At 38.9% G+C, this 23,130-nt stretch overlaps 2 protein-coding genes across 8 annotated transcripts in view; both read left to right on the top strand.

Annotated features, from left to right (window-relative positions):
* Nucleotides 1–10,380: 10,380 nt before the first annotated feature.
* Nucleotides 10,381–14,373, top strand: CUNH2orf66 (chromosome unknown C2orf66 homolog). Its single transcript, XM_012556072.2, is given in 4 exon segments — nt 10,381–10,444; nt 11,091–11,263; nt 12,374–12,572; nt 14,320–14,373. Coding segments are annotated over 3 exon segments (417 nt in total). The 3' UTR covers nt 12,554–12,572; nt 14,320–14,373.
* A 2,459-nt stretch (nt 14,374–16,832) lies between these two features.
* Nucleotides 16,833–23,130, top strand: part of GTF3C3 (general transcription factor IIIC subunit 3) — a 39,489-nt gene continuing 33,191 nt past the window's right edge. For 3 of the 7 annotated variants that reach the window (XR_002824405.1, XM_023732923.1, XM_023732926.1), the window contains exons 1-3: nt 17,091–18,172; nt 21,944–22,131; nt 22,884–23,007. Coding sequence is in view for 6 of the 7 variants with exons in the window: in XM_023732923.1 (XP_023588691.1) it covers nt 17,929–18,172; nt 21,944–22,131; nt 22,884–23,007 (556 nt within the window). In the remaining variant the exon portion in view is untranslated. The other 4 variants (XM_004378180.3, XM_023732925.1, XM_023732927.1 and 1 more) reach the window with 4 other exon arrangements.

Below are 23,130 nucleotides of genomic sequence, written 5' to 3'. Positions count from 1 at the left end.
TTTTGTCTCCTGCTGGATGCTCCGTGAGGCTGCTTTCTCGAACCCCCATTTGCTGGTCTCCGATAGGAGTCCAAGATGGTGGATCCGCGCTGCGTTAGCTGGTAGGGGACCTCTGCATGAATCTCTCCTCGCTCTCCGTTTTCTGTCAGTTTTCTCACTCCATTTGGTGCTTGGCTGAGTTCTTTATCTCTTCGTTTGATGTTTTAGGGTTTCAGGATTGTTGTATTCTCTGTTTGGCTTAGTTTTTCGGATCTTTGCTGTGGAGGGACGGCGTGGTGCTTCTGCCTAGAGCGCCATTTTGCTGGAACTCCTCAAGGCCAGCATCTTCTAATCTCTCTGTGCTCTGTCTTTATATCACCTTCTCTGCGTGTATCAAATCTTCCTCTGCCTCTCTTATAAGGACATTTGTGATTATGTTTAGAGCCAACCAGATAATCCAGGACAATCTCCTCATCTCAAGATCCTTAAATTAATCATATCTGCAAAGACCTTTTTCCCAAATAAGTTAACATTTATAGGTTCCATGAATTAGGATCTGCTATCTGGGAAGGGGGACATTTTTTTCAGCCTACCACGTCCCCTAATGACTCAGATTACTTTGGGTGATATAGATCCTAGGAGGCCCAAATCCTCAGAGAGAATCTAAAGTTTAAATCTGCACTCCCAGGATCATCTCAGAACCCTGTCATAGAATTCTAGTTCATACATTTCCTATCTATTTTGGATCCTGAGGCCTACAAAAGTCTAGGCCCAAACTCCTAAAGAAACAGGTTTAGGTTTATACTAAGTAACAAGCTAGGAAACTAGTCTTGAAAACTTAATCTCTGTTACAACCTCCTTTCCTTACTCCATCCCCAGTGTATAAAATGAGAGAATATGGCCTATATTTTAGAGTTGGTGTCAAAAGCAACAGTGGTAGACTTAGTAGATAGCCTGGCACAGCTTAGGTATTCAATAAATACTATGCTGTTATGGATTGAATGTGTCCCCCCAAAAGTCATGTTGAAGTCCTAACCCCTATACCTATAAATATGACCCTGTTTGGAAATAGAGGTTTTCTTCTGTTATGTTAATTATGTCAGATTGGAGTAGGGTGGATGCTAAACCTAACCTCTTCTGAGTAGTGTCTTATAAAAAAAGCACAATAGACACACACAGTGGGAGATGCCATATGAAGATGGAAGCAAATCAATCTACGAGCCCAGGAACGCCAAGGATTGCCAGAAATTTGATGATAAGCCAGAAATATAGATATATATTTAAAAGGTATGTAAGGAGAGGAGAGAACTCCCGAAGCAGTCTTCACTGACAACTAGAGGGAGAATGGTTCATAGGAGGGCATGAGCAGAGAGGCGAAATGGGTCTTTGGGTTCCTGGATAACTACATGGCAGAGTACACCAAATAGGGTCAACAGCTTCTGTATCCCTGGAGAAAGTCAAAAGGACTGCTTTGGTTCCTAAAGGAGGGGAGTAAGTTGTACCAAGAATGGTTATCCTTGATGTTCTGAATGTCCTTTAACTTTTACTTTAGCAGGCAAGTGTTGCGATTTGGAGACTATTCTACTGGATATGGACTGTTTCTCGAAGGCTGGGTTTCTCCACATGAGTTATCTCAGGACTTGGACAAACATCTCTGCCCTACCCCCTCAACTCCAGAACAACTAAAAGAGAAAGGTGTGTGTGGCCATAAACAGCGTCACCTCCCCCTCACATCTCCACTGATTTGTGTGCAACAACTAGATCAAATATTAATTTACACTGTACTAGTCCATTGAATATTCAAGTCAAATTAAATATTTATTGGCCACCTACAATTATCTCTCCCCTCCTTATTAACATATGACATTATGTAAATATATAAGCTATATAAATTAAAAATATAACAAGTCTCAAATTTTAAAAGAACCTTACAAGAATCTACACACAAATCTTACCTAAGGAATTTTAAATTCCGTAAACATTTGTGATATGCCTACATAATGCCATCCATTATGCCAAGTTCTAAAGAATTGATAAAAATTCACGGTGCCTGCTTGAAGGAGCTCACCTGTGGACAATTAAACATGTGGGAGAAGCAAATATAGTTATCCTAAATCCACATTGTAAGTGCCATAGAAGAAGTATGAACGAACAGCTGTTGAAATGACTAAATGGTTCTTTTTATCAGAAAAAATGACATTTGAGCTGAGCCTAGAAGAACAAGAAGTGAGGGCATACAAAGGTTGGAGAAGGCATTCCAGACAGAAGCAACAACAAGTTCAAAGGCACTGAGGTGTAAGTGCATATGGTATTTACTGGAGAGGGCAAGGAGGATGGAAAGGTAGGACTGTGTTATACTGGGGGCTTTTATATCATGATCAAGAGTTTAGACTTTACCTTATGGACATCAGGAAGCCATTAGAGGTTAAGTGGATGTGTTGCTAGCTGGATTTTCCTTAGCAGTATGACCTTGTTTTTCCGTTGTCTCTGCTCCAGGGTCAATTGCAAAGTTCTGGTGATGCCAGTCCCCTCAGGAGCTCTCTGCTACAAAAGCAAGATGGCCAGCTGAAAAGCTGTTTACAAAGCCCTAGGAAATGATTTAGACTTCTATACTTTAGGAAAATTCCTTATTTATTATGACTTTGGAGATAACAGCATGGCCTGAGGTGACACAAAGAACTGGGCACCTGACTCTGAAATCCACGTTTTGAAAATCCGGTTAATATCTTAGTTGCTGGATAAATCTAAAAGTCTAGTTTCTTGCTCTGTTTCTCAGAGCTGGCTTTAACTCAAATACAATCATCATGCTTTTTACCTTTAGTTGCCTCTGTGCTTCTTAGTAATGGAGAAAAGCTTGGACTTAAGGTAGCAGTTAAGGTATGTGCTGGCTGGCCTCCTCTGTCTAATTTGTGTTTTGGGAAGACTGGTGGCAGGGAGGAAGACAGACCAAAGGAGGAACCATGAGAGGAAGGGAGGCTAGTTAAGAGGCTGCTGCAGTGGTTCCAGGCAATAAGGAAGACCTGAACTCAAGAAGGCCTGGCTGGACTTGAGAGCAAACTCTCTCAAGGAAGGATGGCCACCCCCCTTAGCCCTTGTCTTCTTTCCTTTATGGGCCCATGCTTCTGGAATTGACTCATAATGTGGCCCTCAGAGGTAAAACAGCTTTAACATGTTTTAAACAGAGGAGGACTTTTTTCCTCTTTAATATACCCTTTTACATTTTTAAACAAAACACAGTATAGCAAAGAATAAAACATTTCCCTACAGGAAATGACTAGAGAATTTTGAAGGCCAACTCCATACAGTCAGAGATACTTACATTATATGGATACTGATGAATGGGACAAATGATTACGTCATACTGTGGAGGTGTTTAAGACGGTCATGTGCCTTTTTTTTTTTTTTTACCTTTGTCTGACACTAAGCCCCCATCCCAATGTGGGAGGGAGGGAATCCAATTTCAGTGACCTCTGGGCCTTCCCCCGCCTCCCCAAGGTCTCACAGGATGTGGGAATTTATGTGGTCCCACGATATGGGGGGTAAACCTCTATTCACCAGTAGATCGCGGTCACTGTCAGTCCCCTGAAACTAAACAGCTTTTTGCTTCTGTTCTGTGCAAGGCAGAAGCTCATCTCGTTTCTCCCCTCTTCTCTTTAGTCTGACTTCAAACTGAAATCTTCCTGCTGCCACAAAAAGCAGTTTTTATTTCTCTGAGCAGAAAGCTGCCTGGCTTGCTCTACTAATCATATGAGCAACCTTCCCCTTACGTTTGAAGTTCTCGTTATCACTGAGGAAGCAGTCAATAAATGCACAATAGTTTTTCCTTTCCCTTACTCAGGCTGGGAGGAAGAAAAAGGAGATTAAATTTTATGTCCCTGTTCATGATACAGTTAAGCAGCTGTATCAGCTCCATCTTCTTCCTAATTGAGGCAGGAAGGATTTGAAAAAGTTATACAGTTCAACAGAAATAGTAGTTTTAAATTTCTCTCTACCTCCCACCATATCTTCTTCATTTGGCATCCTTTTCTCACCATTACTCAGTCATGTTTGAATTTACAATCTAATATAAAATTTAAATTTAATTAACACATATTTAATGGATTTCTTTTCTGTGTATATCCCTGTGCTGAGTATTCTATTTTCCTCTGGATTTCTCATTGAGAAATGCCAGCAAAAAACTTCATTCAGATGCTTCTAGATATGGAAGAGCCTTTTTGCCTATAAAGTCCTGAATGCTGCTTTTACCAATGCTATACTTAATGAAGAAGCCAAATGGGATTATTTAGACCAGAAATTAATGGTTTTGAAACCTGAAATATTCTAGGTTTTTTTGTTTGTTTGTTTTCTTTTGTTTTCCCTCTCTTTTGATTGAATCTATCATCCAAATAATTTCAAAATATCTACTTACTGACCAGAAGAACTAGATGGTGCCCAGCTACCACTACCTACCATTCTGACTGGGATCACAACAGAGGATCCCGGTCAGAGAGGGAGAAAAATTGTAGAACAAAAAATCCAGTTTACAAAAAAGACCAGAATTACTGAACAGACAGAGACTGAAGGAACCCCCACGACTATGGCCCTAACACATTCTTCTGAAGTGGAACTGAAGCCATTCCCGGAGATCACCTTTCAGCCAAAACACACACGTGCCCATAAAATAAACAATAACGCTCGAGAGGAATGTGCTCCTTAGAACAATCAATAACACGAGATCAAAAGGGCAACATTTGCCCCAAAGCAAAGATGAGAAGGCAGGAAGGGGTAGAAAATCAGGGCCAAAGAAATGGGGTATTTAGGATTAGGATGGAAATGCTGACATTCTAGGGAAGGAAACCAATGTCATGGAATACTTTATGTACAGACTATTGAATGGGAAACTAATTTGCTCTCTAAACTTTCACCTAATGCACAATAAAAATTTTTTAAAAAATTTACTTAGTGCTATGTGGACACATTCTGAAGAAAATGTCACCACTGGTTTCATTAAATGAGGAAAGGGGTAACAGTTTTCGCCTTAAAAACAGACCAGAAATTTAAAACAATTACTTTATTTAAATATATAATTCCTTTTAGCAATCAGGAATACTCCAGTCTTAGTGAAGAGGGCCATAATATGTACGTGTTACTTTTAGTCCATTGTTCCTTTGAGAAACTATAACTATTTCTTAAATGGGTACCTCTTTAAAGGGAGAACGAACGAGCTGTGTTTTCTATACAAACAGAACTAAAGTTAGAAATTATTCATAGCTAAATGGCTATGGAAATCTATTCTGAATTTATTCAATCTTTCATTTTAAAAAAGTATATTGTCTATGTATTGGGCTCTATACTCAGCACTAAGAATCTAAAGAGTTTACAGTGCAGTGATTTTACAAGAATCTCATTAGCAATTTAATACTTCAATATTATCACCAAAAACCCATTGCTGTCAAGTCAATTCCGACTCATAGCAACCCTAGGACAGAGTAGAACTGCCCTATAGGGTTTACAAGGAACAGCTGGTGGATTCAAACTGTCAACCTTTTGGTTAGCAGCCAAGATCTTAACCACTGCGCCAGCAGGGCTCCTCAATATTATTGTTCTTGTTGTTAGGGGCCATTGAGTCATTTCCGACTCATAGCAACCCTATGGACAACAGAACAAAACACTGCCCTGTCCTGCTCCGTCCTCACAATCATTGTCATGCTTGAGCGTATTGTTACAGCCACTGTGTCAGTCCATCTTGTTGAGGGTCTTCCTCTTTTTCCCTGGCCCTCTACTTTACCAAACATGATATCCTTCTCCAGGGATTGATCCCTCCTGATAACATCTCCAAAGTATATGAGACATAGTCTCGCCATCCTTGCTTCTAAGAAGCACTCTGTTTGTACTTCTTCCAAGACAGATTTGTTCGTTCTTTTGACAATCCATGGTATATTCAGTATTCTTCACCATCACCACAATTCAAAGACATCAATTCTTCTTCGGTCTTTCTTATTCATCGTCCAGCTTTCACATGCACATGAGGTGATTGAAAACACCATGGTTTGGGTCAGGAGCACCTTAGTCTTCAAGGTGACATCTTTGCTTTTCAACATTTTAAAGAGGTCTTTTGCAGCAGATTTGCCCAATGCAACACGTCTTTTGATTTCTTGACTGTTGCTTCCATGGGTGTTGATTGTGGATCCAAGTAAAATGAAATTCTTGACAACTTCAATTGTTTCTCCATTTACATGATGTTGCTTATTGGTCCAGTTGTGAGGATTTTTGTTGTCTTTATGTTGAGGTATAATCCATACTGAAGGCTGTGGTCTTTGATCTTCATCAGTAAGTGCTTCAAGTCCTCTTCACTTTCAGCAAGCAAGGTTGTGTCATTTGCGTATCACAGGTTGTTAATGAGTCTTCCTCCAATCCTGATGCCCCGATCTTCATATAGGCCAGCTTCTCGGATTATTTGTTCAGCATACAGATTGAATACAGGTGAAAGGATACAACCCTGACACACACTTTTTGTGTTTTTAAACCACGAAGTATCCCCTTGTTCTGTTCAAACAACTGCCTTTTGATCCATGTACAGGTTCCTCATGAGGACAATTAAGTTTTCTGGAATTCCCGTTCTTTGCAATGTTATCCATAATTTGTTATGATCCACACAGTCGAATGCCTTTGCATAGCCAATAAAACACAGGTAAACATCTTTCTGGTATTCTCTGCTTTCAGCCAGGATCCATCTGACATCCGCAATGATACCTCTGATTCCAGGTCCTCTTCTGAATCAGGCTTGAATTTCTGGCAGTTCCTTGTCAATATACTACCGTAGCTGCTTTGAAATGGTCTTCAGCAAAATTTTACTTGTGTGTGATATCAATGATATTGTTCGATAATTTCTGCATTCGGTTGGATTACCTTTCTTGGAAATAGGCAAAAATACAGATCTCTTCCAGTCAGTTGGCCAGGTAGCCGTCTTCCAAATTTCTTGGCATAGACAAGTGAGCACTTCCAGTGCTGCATCTGTTTGTTGAAACATCTCAGTTGGTATTCTGTCAGTTCCTGGAGCCTTGTTTTTTGCCAATGCCTTCAGTGCAGCTTGGACTTCTTCCTTCACTACCATCAGTTCCTGATCATATGCTACCTCCTGAAATGGTTGAATGTTGACCAACTCTTTTTGGTATAGTGACTCTGGGTATGGCTTCCATTTTCTTTTAATGCTTCCTGCATTGTTTAATATTTTTGCCATAGAATCCTTCAATATTGCAACTCAAAGCTTGAATTTTTTCTTCAGTTCTTTCAGCTTGAGAAATGCCGAGCATATGCTACCCTTTTGGTTTTCTACCTCCAGGTCTTTGCATATGTTATTACTTTACTTTGTCTTCTCAAGTCACCCTTTGAAATCTTCTATTCAGCTTTTACTTCGTCATTTCTCCCTTTTGCTTTAGCTACTTGACTTTCAAGAGGAAGTTTCAGAGTCTCTTCTGACACCCATTTTGGTCTTTTCTTTCTGTCCTGTCTTTTTAATGACCTCTTGCTTTCTTCACGTATGATGTCCTTGATGTCATCCCACAACTCGTCTAGTCTTCGGTCATTAATATTCAACACATCAAATCTTTTCTTGGGATGGTCTCTAAATTCAGGTGGGATATACTCAAGATCAGACTTTGGCTCTTATGGACTTGTTCTAGTTTTCTTCAGTTTCAACTTGAACTTGCATATGAGCAATTGATGGTCTGTTCCACAGTCGGCCCCTGGCCTGATGATATTTAGCTTTTCCATCATCTCTTTCCACAGCTGTAGTCGATTTGATTCCTGTGTATTCCATCTGGTGAGGTCCACATGTATAGTCATCATTTATGTTGGTGAAAAAGATTTGCAATGAAGAAGTCTTGCAAAATTCTATCGTGATCTCCCACATCGTTTCTATCACCAAGGCCATATTTTCCAACTACCAATCCTTCTTTGTCTCCAATCACCAGTAATTATCAATGCATCCTGATTGCGTGTTCGATCAATTTCGGACTGCATAAATTGGTAAAAATCTATAATTTCTTCGTATTTGGCCTTAGGGGTTGGCGTGTAAATTTGAATAATAGTCATATTAACTGGTCTTCCTTGTAGGCGTATGGATATTATTAGATGCTTTAAATTCAAAGTCCTGGAGTTTTAAGGAGAATGATGCAATGGAATTCCAATATATTCACTTACTCACTTAACCAATGACATTTAATTACTCTGAAATCTCTCTCATTAAAAACAGCAACAGCAACACTGTGCCTTGACTCCACTTCTCCCTCCAGTTACTTTCTCTTAACAACTAAAGTTCCCAAGAGCTTGTTGTACTTATTCTTTCTTCTTCATCCACTCACTTCTTAACCTACTCTCATCTGACTTTTGCCCCATCTACCACAACAGCTCTAATACTCCATGAACCCTTTCCAGTCCTCATGTTACCCTATTTCTCCCTTCCGAAAACACTTTCTTCTCTTGCTTCCATACTCCCTTGGTTTTCTTATGTTCAGAATCTCTTTTGTAGATTCCTGTACATGGATGTTATATGTTAAAATTACTCAAAACTCAAATCCTAGGCCTCCTTCTCATTTTTCTAATCTCTACTGAGGTAATCTCGTCCATTCATATGCCAACAACTCCCAAGTGTAAATTTTCTTCCCTGACCTCTCTGAGCTCCAGCCCTGTGTATCCAATTGTGTAGTACTCTACATTCTCTGCTGGAGATCCCAAAGACTCTTCAGACTCAATATGTCCTGAATGGAGCTCATGATCTTCACCCCTCCACACCTGTGTTTGATGTCTCAGCAAATGGCAGTGTAATCCACTCGGCTGCATAATCCACAGACCCAAGAACTGGTCTTGAAAACTCCCTCTTAGCTCCGCTGTCCATAGTTTCCAGTACATTACTGATTCCTTCTAAACATCTTTCAGATCCACCCACATCTCAGCATCTTTGCTACTGCCCTCTTTCATGTTAATATTTTTTCCTACCTGGACTACTGCAGTAGTCACCTAACTGATTTCCCCTCATCCCTCTTTTCTAGCTGTCTGTCCTCCCCGCTGCAGCCAGAGTAAGCATTGAAAAATGCAAATCTGATCAAGCAATTAGATGCTTAAAACTCTTCAATAACTTCCCATTGCCTGCAGCATAAAATCTACAATCCTGACTACCTCTCCAGCCCCGTCTTGCAGCAGGCTCTCCCACTTGCTCCCTCCATTCCTGGAACACTGACTTTCAGTTGTTTTAATGTGCCAGGTTCCTTTTCAGCCACAGGCTCTAGTGCAAGCCATTTACCTTGTTTGAAACTCTTCTCCCTTTGTCCTCCCTAGGTTGCCTAGGTAACTCCTACTCATCCACCAAATGTACGGTAACCTCTTCGGAGGCCTTCCCCAACCCCTGAGACTTAATCAAAGCCCCCTGTTCTATATTCTCATAGCACCTGGTTTCTCTTCACAGAAATTATCATCATTCATATTTATATATTTTGTTGTATAATAACTTGATAAATGTTTGTCTTGCCCGCTAATAGGAAGTTCATTGAGGGCAAGGAATGCATTTATTATTTTTACCATTTTATCCTCAAATCCTAGTGTAGTACCTGGCAAAGAGTAGGCACTCAGTAAAAATTTGTTGAATGTTGAACAAAGAAATGAACCAATGAAAGTCATAGTGACTTGCCTAAGGTCAAGATTGTAAGGCTGAGACCATAGCCAGGTGTTCTAATTTCCAGTGCAGATTTTCCTCAACAAAAGGCTTATCCTGGATCTTGCTCTAAATTATTAGAACCAAGGCAACTTCACAACTCATCAAGTACAATTTCTCAACCCTATCATTTTCTACACATGGTGTTTATCCAGTAAGGGGATGCTGGAGGTATAGTAATTTTTCTTTTTTTCATGAAACACGTGTTATCTTGTTGTTCTATTTTAAGGAGTATTATTATAAACTATGCCAGTATTTAAAACTTGCAAGCTTCTTGGGATTCTCAGAAGGAATACAAGCTATAGGTCAAAAAGTAGTTTTGTCTCTTGCAATAGAATTTTTTGTTCAAAAATGCTGGTAATTTAAAAAGCTGATATGTCCAAAAGAGCATTCTATTGGGGAGGATAATCATCATCATATTCCCAGCTGCTGTGTATATACCTTCTATTAAAAGTGAAAAAGGAGAAAGCCACTTTGCTGTGTGGAAGTGCCCTGTCTGTTTTATAAAACCCACATAAAATATTCTGTGGTTTTAGGAGAGGCTGCTGCATTTATAAGACAAAATAAGTTCAGTGTTACCCCTGAAGAAGCTTGAAGATCTGAGTCTCAAGGGTCTTTCATTCTGTGGATGAAAATGAAATAATTATTTTTGAACTCCCTCTGCTCACGTCAATGACTCCCACCCGCGGCCGGTCCACTGACTGTAAATACTCATGGATTGCCTTGCAGATCGCAGGCAGGGCAGCCAACAAGGGCCAGCCAAAGCCAAACTCCCTGGTAAGCTTTATTAGCCTTTTCTAAATGCTTCATTTCCACTTCACACCTTGGAGTGGATGACAGTCTCTACTCATGCTGCTATGGTGTATGTCTGTCTCAGATGTGTGTGTAAGACAGATCTGAAGTAATTATTTCTTCCTTCTTTCTTTCCTTCCTTTCTTCTTATTCCCTCCCTCCCTCTCTCCCTCCCTCCCTCACTCCCTGTCTTTCCATCCCTCCTTCCCTCTTTCCTTCCTTCCCTCCCCCCCTCCCTTCTTTCCTTCCTTCTTTTTTATCTTTCAGGAGACTGCTGTCTTAAGACTGATAAGTAATTTGAATTAAAAAAAAACAATTGTACTTTCTTTGGAGATAATAAAGTGTTCATTTCTTCAAAGATATAAAAGCCATACTCAGGTTTTCTAGATTGTACTTATAATCGCTTTGCTTATTACTGTATATCATTCTCATCATCATAGACGACTTTAATCAACTGGATTTTTTGGGTCTCATTTGCAAGTGAATGCAAGTGCATGGGAAAAAGATGCCTGTGAAATTTATGTAAACCTATATTCTATTCCTCCTTCCCTGTCTCTTTTTAAAAATGTTTCCGCTTTTTCTTTTCTACTTTTGCCCTTCCTTCTCTACCTTCTCTGACTGTCTCTCTCAGTGACCATCAACATTTCCCTGGTCTTTCCTTTCACATAGCTTCATTCAACCATGTCCAAAGCACTCCTCCTGCCGCTGTGTGTTGCCTTGGTGGTATGTGGGCATGCACAAGGAGCCACACTGAGAAACAAAGAGAAATGGAAGCCACTCAACAATCCCAGAAACCGAGATCTAGTAAGAACATACGATGGGGTGTGCTGGGCTGCAGGGTGACACTGGCGCCCCTCTGGGTTTATGCACACTGCACTGTATATGCTAGAGCACCCTGGAGAAGAGGCTCCCAGGAGTTGCGAAGATTCCCTAACAGGACCCAATCTGGGTTTGCTAGCCTAGTAGTTGGCATCTTATGGTTCCTGGCACTGATTTACATTTGTTTCTGTAAAGAGAAATGCATTAATATTTAGAAATAATCTTATATGCACGCAGCACATTACATTTGTAAATGATCTTATATACACATTGATTTTACATCCTTGATTTCTAATACATATAAGAAATCAAGAGCATAATGGGCAATAGCTTTTTGCACAGCTTAGATTGAATTAATGATGTTTTAGATTTAGAATCCGTTCTAGAGTCTCATATAACCAGCACTTGCAAAGCTCAGTTGTAAAAGATGAAAGCTGACCCTGAATTCTTATCAACTTACTAGGCATTATTTTCACCACAGAGTTATCTATGAAATAGAATTCAAAAGATCAGTGACAACCTCTTTAAAAAATACACCAAATACAATAAACATATTGACATTTTAAATGTTTTTAAAATAAAGTTTTCTTAAAAGGAAATGATGTGATATATAACAATATAAGATTAAAACAAACAAATACCACTGTGCACAGATTCTATGTGTTCATTTTCTAAAAGAAAGCTGAAAAACCTATGTCTGAGAAGAAGTTATTGCAGAAGGCAGTGATTGGATTCTCCCAGACAGACACCAGAACTCTGTTTACTGTGGATTTCAGTTACATCTCTGCCTTCAGTACTCAGAGATGGTTTATAATGAACCATCCGACTGTAATGCTATTAAATAATTGATATCCCTCCCTCAACTGCCACCAAGAATAGTGAGTTATCTTGTTTAGGGTTGAAATGTTAGAAAGGAGGCAGGGTGAAGGACGGGGGAGAGGGGAAGAAGCAGTTTGTACTTTTGTTTCTGGTTTTTCAATTTCCTGCCTTCTAGATTAGCCCTAACATCAATTCAAAGGAAAAAAGAAAAGTTCAACTTGGAGTGTTTTGGTGTATAATTACAAATGGTACTGAATGTTTTCTTTCTTTCTTCAGTTTTTCAGAACCCTCCAGGCATATTTTAAAGAAAGAGGTCTTGATCTTCGGAGGTTTACAAATACTTCGTCCATGAATGAGAATCCTAGACCTCTCTCTTTCCAGTCAGAACTTATTGCTTCGGCATTTGCAGATTATGAACAGCAGAAAAACTCCTTTGCCAGTTTCCTCAAAGGCTAAAAATTCCTTCTGAGCTCAGGTAAAAGTTGTCTGTTTATCCCCAGGCTCCGTGCAAACATACAACTCAGTCATAAAATAGAGATTTTGAAAGCATTAATGTAAAAAATGATTTTATTTCCTCATAGAAATAAAAGCTCAGCTCTGATTATACTCATCACTGTTCATATTTGGATTTGGTTCAGGTATTTTATGGTTTGGTTTTAAAAAAATAATGACAGTTATACATTTTTAAGTAAAATTTTCTGGGGAGAAGTATATTAAAATAGTAGAATTAGCACGCTTAATACAATTATTAAATGTAACGAAACAGCACACATTGTTATCTGTATCTTTTTTCAGACCAGGCCATACATCTAAGTTACATGGAAAATCATATATAAAGGAAATATGCCAAATTGAGCAGGTAGAATAAATGAAAAGTAAAAATTAAAAGAATGGTTCCTTTTGGAGAAATTATTAAGCACATAATTTGAGCCTGAACTTCCTCAGCTAGAGAAAGGGTAGAATATTAGTAAAGATGCTATTTTTCTCACAGGAAAGAAATTAAAATTTACTTATGTTTAGGATTTGAAATTTAGTAGTCTTATTACTTTAGCATTCCTATCAAACAAATGCCTACCATTTTAAAAGAAACAGTATGGTGCATTCCAAGAAAATACATTATGATTCTAGTCCATTAACTTTTTGTTCAGCAGAATAATAAAAGGAACTGAATCATAATTAAAATCTATTCCCATTCTTCTACAAGCCTACGGATGAAATTGTGAGGAAACAGTTTTTGCATTTCAATGTGTTTGTGAAAGGATTTTGATTATTAGTTCTTTTAAATGTAATCATTAAAAAAAATAATGATTGTTAGTCTAAAAAGAATACACAATTTATCACGTGGCAAATGCACTTGAAAACTGTCCTAAAATGAGAAAATAACATAGAATAAACAGAAACATGTCAGTGAAGGGTTACCTTGATTATTTTTCACATGTAGGCCCTAGAGTATCAGACACTAAAACATAGGAGAATAGTTACTAATACCATGGTACCAACTTCAGAGACGGTAGAGTGGTTCAGTGATAGAATTATCGTCTTCCATGTGGCAGTCCGAGGTTAGATTTCTGGCCAATGAACCTCAAAGGCAGCCACCACCTATCTGTTAGTGGAGGCTTATGTGTTGCTGTGATGCTGAACAGGTTTCAGTGAACCTTCCAGACTAAGACAAACTAGAAAGAAAGGCCTGGCAATCTACTTCTAAAATTCAGATAGTGAAAACCCTGTGGATCACAGTGGTTTGATCCCACTGCATGGGGTCCCCATGAGTCAGGGGTTTGACTTGCCAGCAGCTAACAACAACCACCACCTGCTTTAGAACGTGGCGGTATTGCAAACAATTTGCTTGTAAGCCGCATTTTCTTCATGTACAAATTGCAAATATTAATCTCTAGTACCTCACAGAAACATCATAGAAGTATCACAGAAAATGTCAAATAAATACTTTAATGTGTGCCTGAAATGAAGTAATGTTTAAAGGCAGGGTGCAGAGGTAGCACCCAGTGGCAGTATTGTAATATACTCGAAATTATTCAACATGGTGAAAGAAGTAAGGCTTCTGATGTGGAGTATATTTTATAATTACAAGCTCTTTTCCTAACATCTGATTAGAAAATGAAGACAAAAAGAGTGTTCATTGAAATATGTAGATCTGTGGGTCTTTGTGCTGACTGTACAGTCTTCATTTTCTATTTTATTATAACATGTTCTTGTTCTTTTAGGTTCTGGCTGTTTTTAAACTACAGATGAAGCTTCTTTTTAGAAAATGTCAACCATAGTCACAGCTAAACTTTTGTTTTTTTTTCCCTCCATTTTTATTTGTCAATTTGTAATGATTTTATTCTACATTTCCAGATTTACATATAAAAAGCTGGACCTTTGAGGCATATATGCCTTATGTATATATTTTTGGAGTGTTTCTTCTCTCTATAACCATAAAAATTGATGTAGATAGATATATAAGTATGCATAAATATGTATAGGAAGGCATATATGAATAACTGTAGGCATATGTATATACATGTTTATGTGTGCTGTGTATATTTTCAAGTATAAGTAAAGCACATGGGGCACAGTGATAGATACTTCCTAGATACAACCAAACACCTCATGGGATTGGTCTACTGGGTTTGAGGGCTTAGGGCCATAGTCTCGTGGGGACAACTCAGTCAATTGGCATAATATAGTCTATAAAGACAATGTTCTACATCCTAGCTTGGTGAGTAGCGTCTGGGGTCTTAAAAGCTTGTGAGCAGCAATCTAAGATACAGCTATTGGTCTCTTCTCATCTGGAGCTAAAGAGAAAGAAGGAAGGCGAAGACTCAAAGAAGAAACTAGTCTACAAAACTATTAGTCTACATGAACAACAACATCACCTACCTTGACACTAGAAGAACTAGATGGTGCCTGGCTACCACTATTGACCATTTCGACCAGGGACTCAACAGATGGTCCTGGATAGAATGTGAGAAAAATGTAAAACAAAACTCAAATTCCTAAAAAAAAGCTAGACTTACTGGACTGATAGAGACTAGATGAACCCTCGAGACTATTGCCCCTTGCCCTTTGCCCCCTCCCCCCTCCCCCATTTCCCATAAAGTGAATCTAAATCTCGAGAACTGTCATTCCCACATTCTGAGCAGCCAATAATTATACAAGGGAATCTAGGCAGGTTTGCTAGCAGCTCCCTTATAAAGGGTGTTAGGCACATTGTCTTTATCAGGTAACCATCTCTCCTCATTCTGATTTTTCCTTTTCCCCTAGGACAGTTAGGGCTAGAGACTTGACTTCTTAGATGGGATTCCCTATCTGCCTGAGGAAATTCGGGGGAAAATTTCCCTATAAGTGATTTGTGTGGGTTACCTTAATCTACCCCGCCCCACTCACCTCCCATATTTTGTATCCAGGTAGAACCCTGAGGCGCCTTTATCATGAGAAAGGGGATGACTTCTAGTTGTGAGCTGTTTTTCGTCCCCTGGTAAAACCTCCCCTTCTTTTGCTCTTTTGCCAAATGGAAAAGTTTATTTGACAGTTGATTTAGCTTTAGTAGGTTAAAAGGCAACTAACAACAGGTTAAATGGGGGTGAGGGGTAGGAAGTGGGATTTTTCCCTTTTTCAGGTTCTGGTCTCTCTTTCTGCCATCTTACCATTGTTTATTCCCAACTGGATAGTCACAAAGAGGCACAGATGGCCAAGTGATAGGCTCCCTGTAATTTGTCTCTAACCTTAGCTGTGTTTTGAGCTACATTCCCCGTACCTCAACTCCATTGCCCATCCCAAAGGTACTTTCAATTCCATGTAATTCCTTTGTAAAATCTGAGCACAGATTACTAGGCTACAGAGTAGAGTTCACAAAGACATGTCAGGTAGTGCTGTCCTCAAGATGCTTACAGTCTAATGTAGCTAGAAGAGGAAGAACAGAGAAATAATTTTAATACAAGGTAAAATAATCACAAGACTGTGTGTGAGGTGAAAAAAAAAATAGTACCATTGAGGGCAGGCAGTGTATTATAGTAATTCCAAGCATGGGGTTTGGAGTCAGACAGACCAGGATTCAAATCCTGGCTCCATTATTTATTAGCCATGGGATCTTGGCATTAGAAGTAACAACATCCACTTCTAAGGATTATTTTGAAATATGTATGTAATGTGCCTAAGACTGTACATGGCCTATAGTAAATGGGCAACAAGGTATGGTAACCATAGCAAGTATGGTTATAAAGCTTGACTGTTAGGAAAATAAGAAAAACTGAGTAGAAGTTAGTGGGTGGAATGTGAAGTCCAGATAAACCATTTACAAACTGAGAAGGAGCCCTAGCAAATGGAGAGTATGGGGATTTATGGAGGAAGGGAAAACTCACGGTGCTATCGATTGAAGAGGATGGGATTTACAGCGTAAATTACACCTTTTGAGGCGGGGAGAGCCGCAAAGCAGCACACGCACGTCGCAGAGCAATTGGTTAGATTAAGAAATAAATCACTACAGCAAAGACCAAAGTAATTTAAAGAACATTCAGAAAGAGAAATAGATACGAAAATGAAACAAACATTTTAATGGTGAACTGAGGGAAATTATTTAGATTAAGGAAAACCTCTTTAAAACACATTTTCCTCAGCTGTTGAATAATCTTAAACCGGAGGAGACGCGATCCAGCAAGGCCCTGTGCACTGAGCCTCCACCAGGAGAGTCCCGCCGCCGGGAAACAGGCCCGGGGCCGGCGCGCCTGCGGAACCCGAACGCGGCGGCTACGCCGCAGGCCGGGTCGGTTTCTCGAGAGGACGACGGGTTCCAGTGGAGGGTAGACTCTAGCTGGCGTTGTTCTTCCGGTTATCTATCCCGGTTCCTGGGGCTGCGTAGCCGAACCCACTAGACATGTCGGGGTTCAGCCCGGAGCTCATCGACTACCTGGAAGGGAAAATCTCCTTTGAGGAGTTCGAAGGGCGGAGAGAAGAGAGAAAAAACCGCGAGAAGAAAGTGAGGCGATGCTAGGCCTGAATGCTCCTCCCTCTTTCTCCCCGAGTACACAAAAAGATTTTGGGGCTCAGATGACCTCATTCGCTGCGATAGGGCAGGCCGGGAACTCGTAGCGTCTTTTTAGTCTTCTTATCGCAACTCCGTCCTCACCCTCTTCTTTATCCCTGTGTTAAATTCCTCTTAAAAATCCCAACCTCCCCCTCCTCCCCCCGAATTGCCTTTGTCTCGGTAAAATGTGCTCTTTTGACGGTAGTAGAGCGTTAGTAGGTTAAAGGGCAACTAACAACAACAGGTTAAATGGGGGTGGGGGAATAGGGTGTGGAGTTTGGGGCCAGAGTGTCTTACCTGGTTCCAGCTCTAGGCCACGAAGTCGTTCTGTAATTTTGGGTGGGCAAGTCAGCTCGTTTCTTTAGGCCACAGTTTTCCTATTTCGAAACTGACGAGGGTTGAGCTCTCATTTTTAGCTGTTTCCCAGTGGTATGTAACTTCTACCAAAAAAAAAAAAAAAAAAAAAAAACTTGTCTGGTAACAAGAAAACCTTCGTACATATTTTTTCGTAAGTATTCAAAACGCTTGTGAAAAAGTATCTGAACTTTCCATATCTTCTCAGTTATTTGAAGTCAGAGGGACAATAAAAGTAATTGCACTTTTTGAAATTAGCTGTCAGATTTTTCTCCTAATCCATGCAGCTGGTAGTGCCCCATCTCTTTTAATTTAAGAGACTAGGATACAATGTGTAGATTAATGAAATTTGTCAAGATAGTATTTTTGTTATTATATGTACCAATGACTGATTCAAACTAAAGTATGAAGCCCAAGTATTTTGAAATGCTTTGACTGTTAAATTTTAGACTCCATGTATGTGTGGAAAGCTTTTATATATATACACATATATAGGAATATAAATAAAATGAGGCAAATGATGTGTTCACAGATAGGGACAGCAAAATCAGCATTAGTTTTTGGAATCATTAATTTTCAATCACAGAGTCTTCAGGAAAAAAGAAAGTTATCAGCTGAAGAAAATAAAAATGACTTTGAAGTTCCATCATCATCGGGAATTCTCTCTACCAAATCCCAGAACAAAGATGTCAATGATGGTATGTTAACATTTGCTACTTGCTTTAAATGTTGTCTACCTAAGCAAAGTAATTTAATGGAAACATTTTTTATTGCAATAATATTCTGTTGTCGATTATGTCATTTATCAGGAGCACAGTGCTTGATGTATAATAGGTACTAATAAATATTTGAGTTGTTGAATACGGTGATGGTTATTTTTGTGAGTTCCAGTGTTGGAAAAGTGTTTTGAATTGACATCAGCATTTGTTTTGGGGGCCTTTTTAGAGTCAGTATTTTTTAAGTTGGCTTTCTCAGTTGATGACTAATTACTTCCAAACTGCATGCCCCCAAATTGTAATGAATTACACTTTTCTATAAAGTGGCTTCCAAACCACTGCGTTAGTTGTACGGGGGTAAGATAGAAATATCAGAGTGAAAGGCAGATTGGTTGCCCATATGGGACCTCACAAGCAGCATAGGTATCTTAGTATGTTACCTCATTCCAGAATTCAGCCTCAGCTCTGCATCCAGGTATTAAATTTAGTTACTACACCCAGCCTAACAGAGCCTGATAAATGAGCAGTATGCTAATTTATTAATTTCCAGTACAGTAGTTGATGCACCTTTCTAGTGATCACAGTGCTGTTAATAGTTCTTGGTATCCATTTGTCTATGTCAGGTTACCTGGGATGTTTTGTGTATTGGGTCTGATTGAGAACTAAACTTTCTAGTTCTGGGGTATAGAAGTAGAAGTGGTTCTTTTTCCTCTAAACAAATAGGCCTGTACACAGAGAGCACACATTTACAAAGGTAGGCAGGAAACAAACAAACTTTATTTCTGCCTGTCTGGACCATGTAGGGAAGAAAGGGCATGATTCCTAGCTGAAAAAAAGAGAAAATTGAGGTTAGAAAATTCTTACCTTGTCAATCAGGTGAGGTAGAGAAGGGGGCTGATGTTCTAACAATCTGTGGGTCCTTCCTTGTCCACCTGGGGGTGGAGCAGCTCTTCTATCATCAGGTTTTTGAGGTGCAACTGTAGCAGCAGGCACCACTGAGTACCTCCAGTCCTGCTGTCCGAAGCTCCCTGAGGGGTGGCCATTAGGCCCTCCCTAAAAAAGGGGCCAACTGAGTCCAGTTCTGGCTCATCAGTAGTGGCCAGCTGCACTAGGACTATGTACCCTCAGCACAAGTAATTCCATCAGTTCTTTTAAGATAAAAAGTCGTCAATGTCTCGGAAAGGAATTGTCCCAGAACTGTACTAGACCCTTGATGAGCAGAAGAAAGGATCAGTTTTGAACAGGGTTTGGCAAAGTTGGCTAATTGGAATATATGGCCACTAGGTAATTGTCTTTCGTCTTCTGGACACTGCTGAATAAAAAACAAAAACCCACTGTCCTCGAGTTGATTCCGACTCATGGTGGGTGACTTGATGTGTTAAAGAGTAGAACTGAGCTCTAGAGGGTTTCCTTGACTGTGATCTTTGTAGAAGCAGATCATCAGAACTTTCTACTACCGAGCTACTGGGTGGGGTCAAATCGCCAACCTTTGGGTTAGTAATGTGTTGCCTGTAAGTCTGTTCTGACTCATAGTGACCCTATAGGACAGACTAGAGCTGCCCCATAGGGTTTCCAAGGCTGTAATCTTCACAGGAGTAGACTACCACATCTTTCTCCTGTAGAGCAGGCTGGTGTGTTCAAACTGCTGGCCTTTCGGTTAGCAGCTGAGCACTTAACCACTGCGCCAGCAGGGCTCCTTTTTTTTTAGTGAGTAGTTAAGTGCAAACCGTTTATGCCACCCAGGGACCTTCATTGCTGAATACCACTGCTAAATTCTTGCTCTTGAGCCCCTTTCCCAGACACGGTGCAGATAGGGCCTTCTTTTATTTTTTATTCATTGTTGTTGGTATATAAAAATATAACTAATTTTTGTATATTGACCTTGTATCCAGGAAGTTTATTAGTTCTGACGGTTGGTATGTAGATTCTTTTGAATTTTCTATGTAAGTAATCATGTCATCTGTGAATGAGAACAATTTTATTTCTTCCTTGCTATCTTTGTGCCTTATTTCTTTTATCTGATTGCATTGGCTGGGATCTTCAGTAGAAGGTTGAGTGGAAGTGTTGATAGTAGGCATCCTTGTCTCGGTCCCAGTAATTTTAAATGATTTGCCATTAAGTGCGTTTGTGGGAAGTTTTTTGTATATACTCTTCATCAAATTAAAGATATTTCTTTCCATTTCTAGTTGACTAAGAATTTTCATTAGGAATGGATGTTGAATTTTGTCAAATGCTTCTGTATACCTATCAAGATGATCATATGATTTTTTTGCTCCTTTTTTCTGTTACTCTGGTGAATTTCATTGATCAAGAGATCCTTTACACATTTCTTTTCATCTTTATTTTGGATGTTCAGAATTCTTGAAAATGGTCCTTATGACTTTATAATAATAATTACTTGTTGCTCAGAACTTGGGAGTTTTTAAATCTGTTCTTCCTTAAATATACTGATTATCTAATTTATCCAAATTAAGTAAGAAATCTTTGGGGTTGAAGGTATTTCACTTAAGTGAATATGCTTACTTTTTTTTTTTTTTTTAAATAGATTTGATTTTTTAGAGCAGTTTTAGGTTTACAGAAGTTGTGCATAAAGTACACAGAGTTCCTGAATATCCCCCTTTCCCCGCCACACAGTTTCTCCGATTATATTAACATCTTACATTCAAGCTGAAAGATTTTTTGAACACAAAAATCATATTTTTTAAAATTTTAACTTTTGTTGGAACTTTTCTAAAATATGTTACATGTTTCTGCTTTGTTTAACAGAAAAGACGCTTCAGAACTTAACTTTTCTTGGTCATCCAAGATTATTATCAACATAAAACAATTGTTGTGCTTTAATGGAATTCTAAGATTCAGATGAAGTCTATCATGTTACTTTGTCCCTGAAACAATAACGATACTATTTTAACACTAAATGTTATTGTTGTTAGGTGCCATCCAGTCAGTTTGACTCAGTGACCCCATGTAACAGAGTAGAATTTTCCCATAGGGTTTTCTAGGCTATAATCTTTGTAGGAGCAGATTGCCAGGTCTTTCTCCCAGGGAACTCCTGGGTGGGTTAGAACTGCCGGCCTTTCACTTAGCAGCTGAATGCTTAACCGTTGTACCACCAGGGCTCCTTTAATACTATTACCGGCACTTATTGAATCGTTAACTGTCTGATGGGTGTTATTCTAAATACATACATACACACACACTCAATTTATCCTTAGAGCAACCCTGAAAGACAGGCATTATCATTAACGCCACTTTACAAATGAGGAAACTGAGGTACAGAGAGCTTGAGTAATTTGCCCAAGGTTACACAGCTAGCAATAGATGGAGGTGAAGTTTGAACCCAGACAACCTGGCTCTAGAGCCCTCATGCTATACCTAATATAACTATGCTATACCATTTAGTTCTGTACCACCACGTTTATTTAATTCTTATGTTTTATCTTTTCTCTATATTTTTAACTGTTCCTGTGTGTGCTTCTGATTTCCTACTTAATTTTGCTTTTAGATCTGGATGAGGACTGAAGGATGAGTCAGCTGTTTCTGTAGAGTAAAATATATGGCTTTGTGATAGCTTTCTTCTTTTGGTTGGTTATTGGGGGTGTTTACTTTCTTACTTTTAAAGAAATTTATACTCCAGATAGATATTTTCTACTCCAGATAAGTGGGAGAACTGAGTGACTTTGAGTACTGCTTTTGTCTTTTGACTGTTGAGTTTTTTTTTTTTTTTGGCAACGTCAACGTGTCTTTCCTCAGGAGAAACGTCAGATGGAGTCAGTAAGTCAGTTCACAAGGTTTTTGCTTCCATGCTTGGAGAGAATGAAGATGATGAGGAGGAAGAGGACGAAGAGGAAGAGGAGGAAGAAACATCTGAACAACCCACTGCAGGCGATGTATTTGTATTGGAGATGGTTCTCAATCGTGAAACCAAAAAAATGATGAAAGTAAATTGTTACTTATTTTGGTTATTATAAACATAATGTAAAAAAATTGACAAAATAATTGAAAAAGAAGCCTTTAAATTATACATATACCTAGGAAAAAGTTCAAGCTATATGAAAGAAGATACCATGAAACAACCACTGTCACTGGATTCTTATGTTTCCTTTTAGAGGTTTTTTATGTAAAATTCTAATTATTGCATGTGTCAAAATATGTTGTAGTTTTGCTATTAAAAGCTCCGTGTTATAACATATTTTTTAAACCAAGTTCATTCTGAATGGACAAATTTGAAGGAAAGAGGATCTTTAGCAGATTACATCATAGTAAGTCTCTAGCAAACAAATCCATTTTGTTCTGAGTTTGCTACTGTTCTAATTAGTAATACCGTAGTTCCTAACCAGTTTAGTTTTTGCTTTCTTTATATATTTTACTGTGCTTTGAACTTTCTACTGTAGGAATCTTTTTTTGTTGTTTTTTTTTTAAACTTGCTAAGATGCTCTTCTTTAAGAGTATCAGAATAATTTCTGTTATTTTCCTGAAGTTGAGTTTTATGCTTTTTCCTGAAATGTAGACTTAAATGTTAGTGAGTCATTTAGAATTGCAACCATTTGGTCTTCCATTCCGAATTTAGGTGATTGAAAAGTACTAAAGGAAAATTTCAGTTTCATCATTTTCTGTATTTGTTAAGGTGATTGGAATTAAAATCTAAGAGTTAAGTATATTTTAATCTAAATGTCATTTTTCCTCCATACAGGAGAAAAGGCCTCGAAGTAAACTTCCCAGAGCTCTGAGAGGTCTCATGGGCGAAGCCAACATTCGTTTCGCTCGAGGAGAACGTGAAGAAGCGATCTTGATGTGCATGGAAATCATAAGACAAGGTGTGTTCTGTGGTGATTTTATTGATGATAGCAATTTAATAGTCTGAAAACAAATGGAGGAGTACTTCACTGTACCATTTGGAAAATGTATTCAGAAGCTTGAAGTGGTTGTGATATCAGTGA

This window comes from Trichechus manatus, unplaced genomic scaffold (assembly GCF_000243295.1).
Source record: "Trichechus manatus latirostris isolate Lorelei unplaced genomic scaffold, TriManLat1.0 scaffold00056, whole genome shotgun sequence".
NCBI classification, from domain to species: Eukaryota; Metazoa; Chordata; class Mammalia; order Sirenia; family Trichechidae; genus Trichechus; species Trichechus manatus.
The sequence above is the reverse complement of the archived record's forward strand: the minus strand, read 5'-3'. Positions and strand labels throughout refer to the sequence as shown.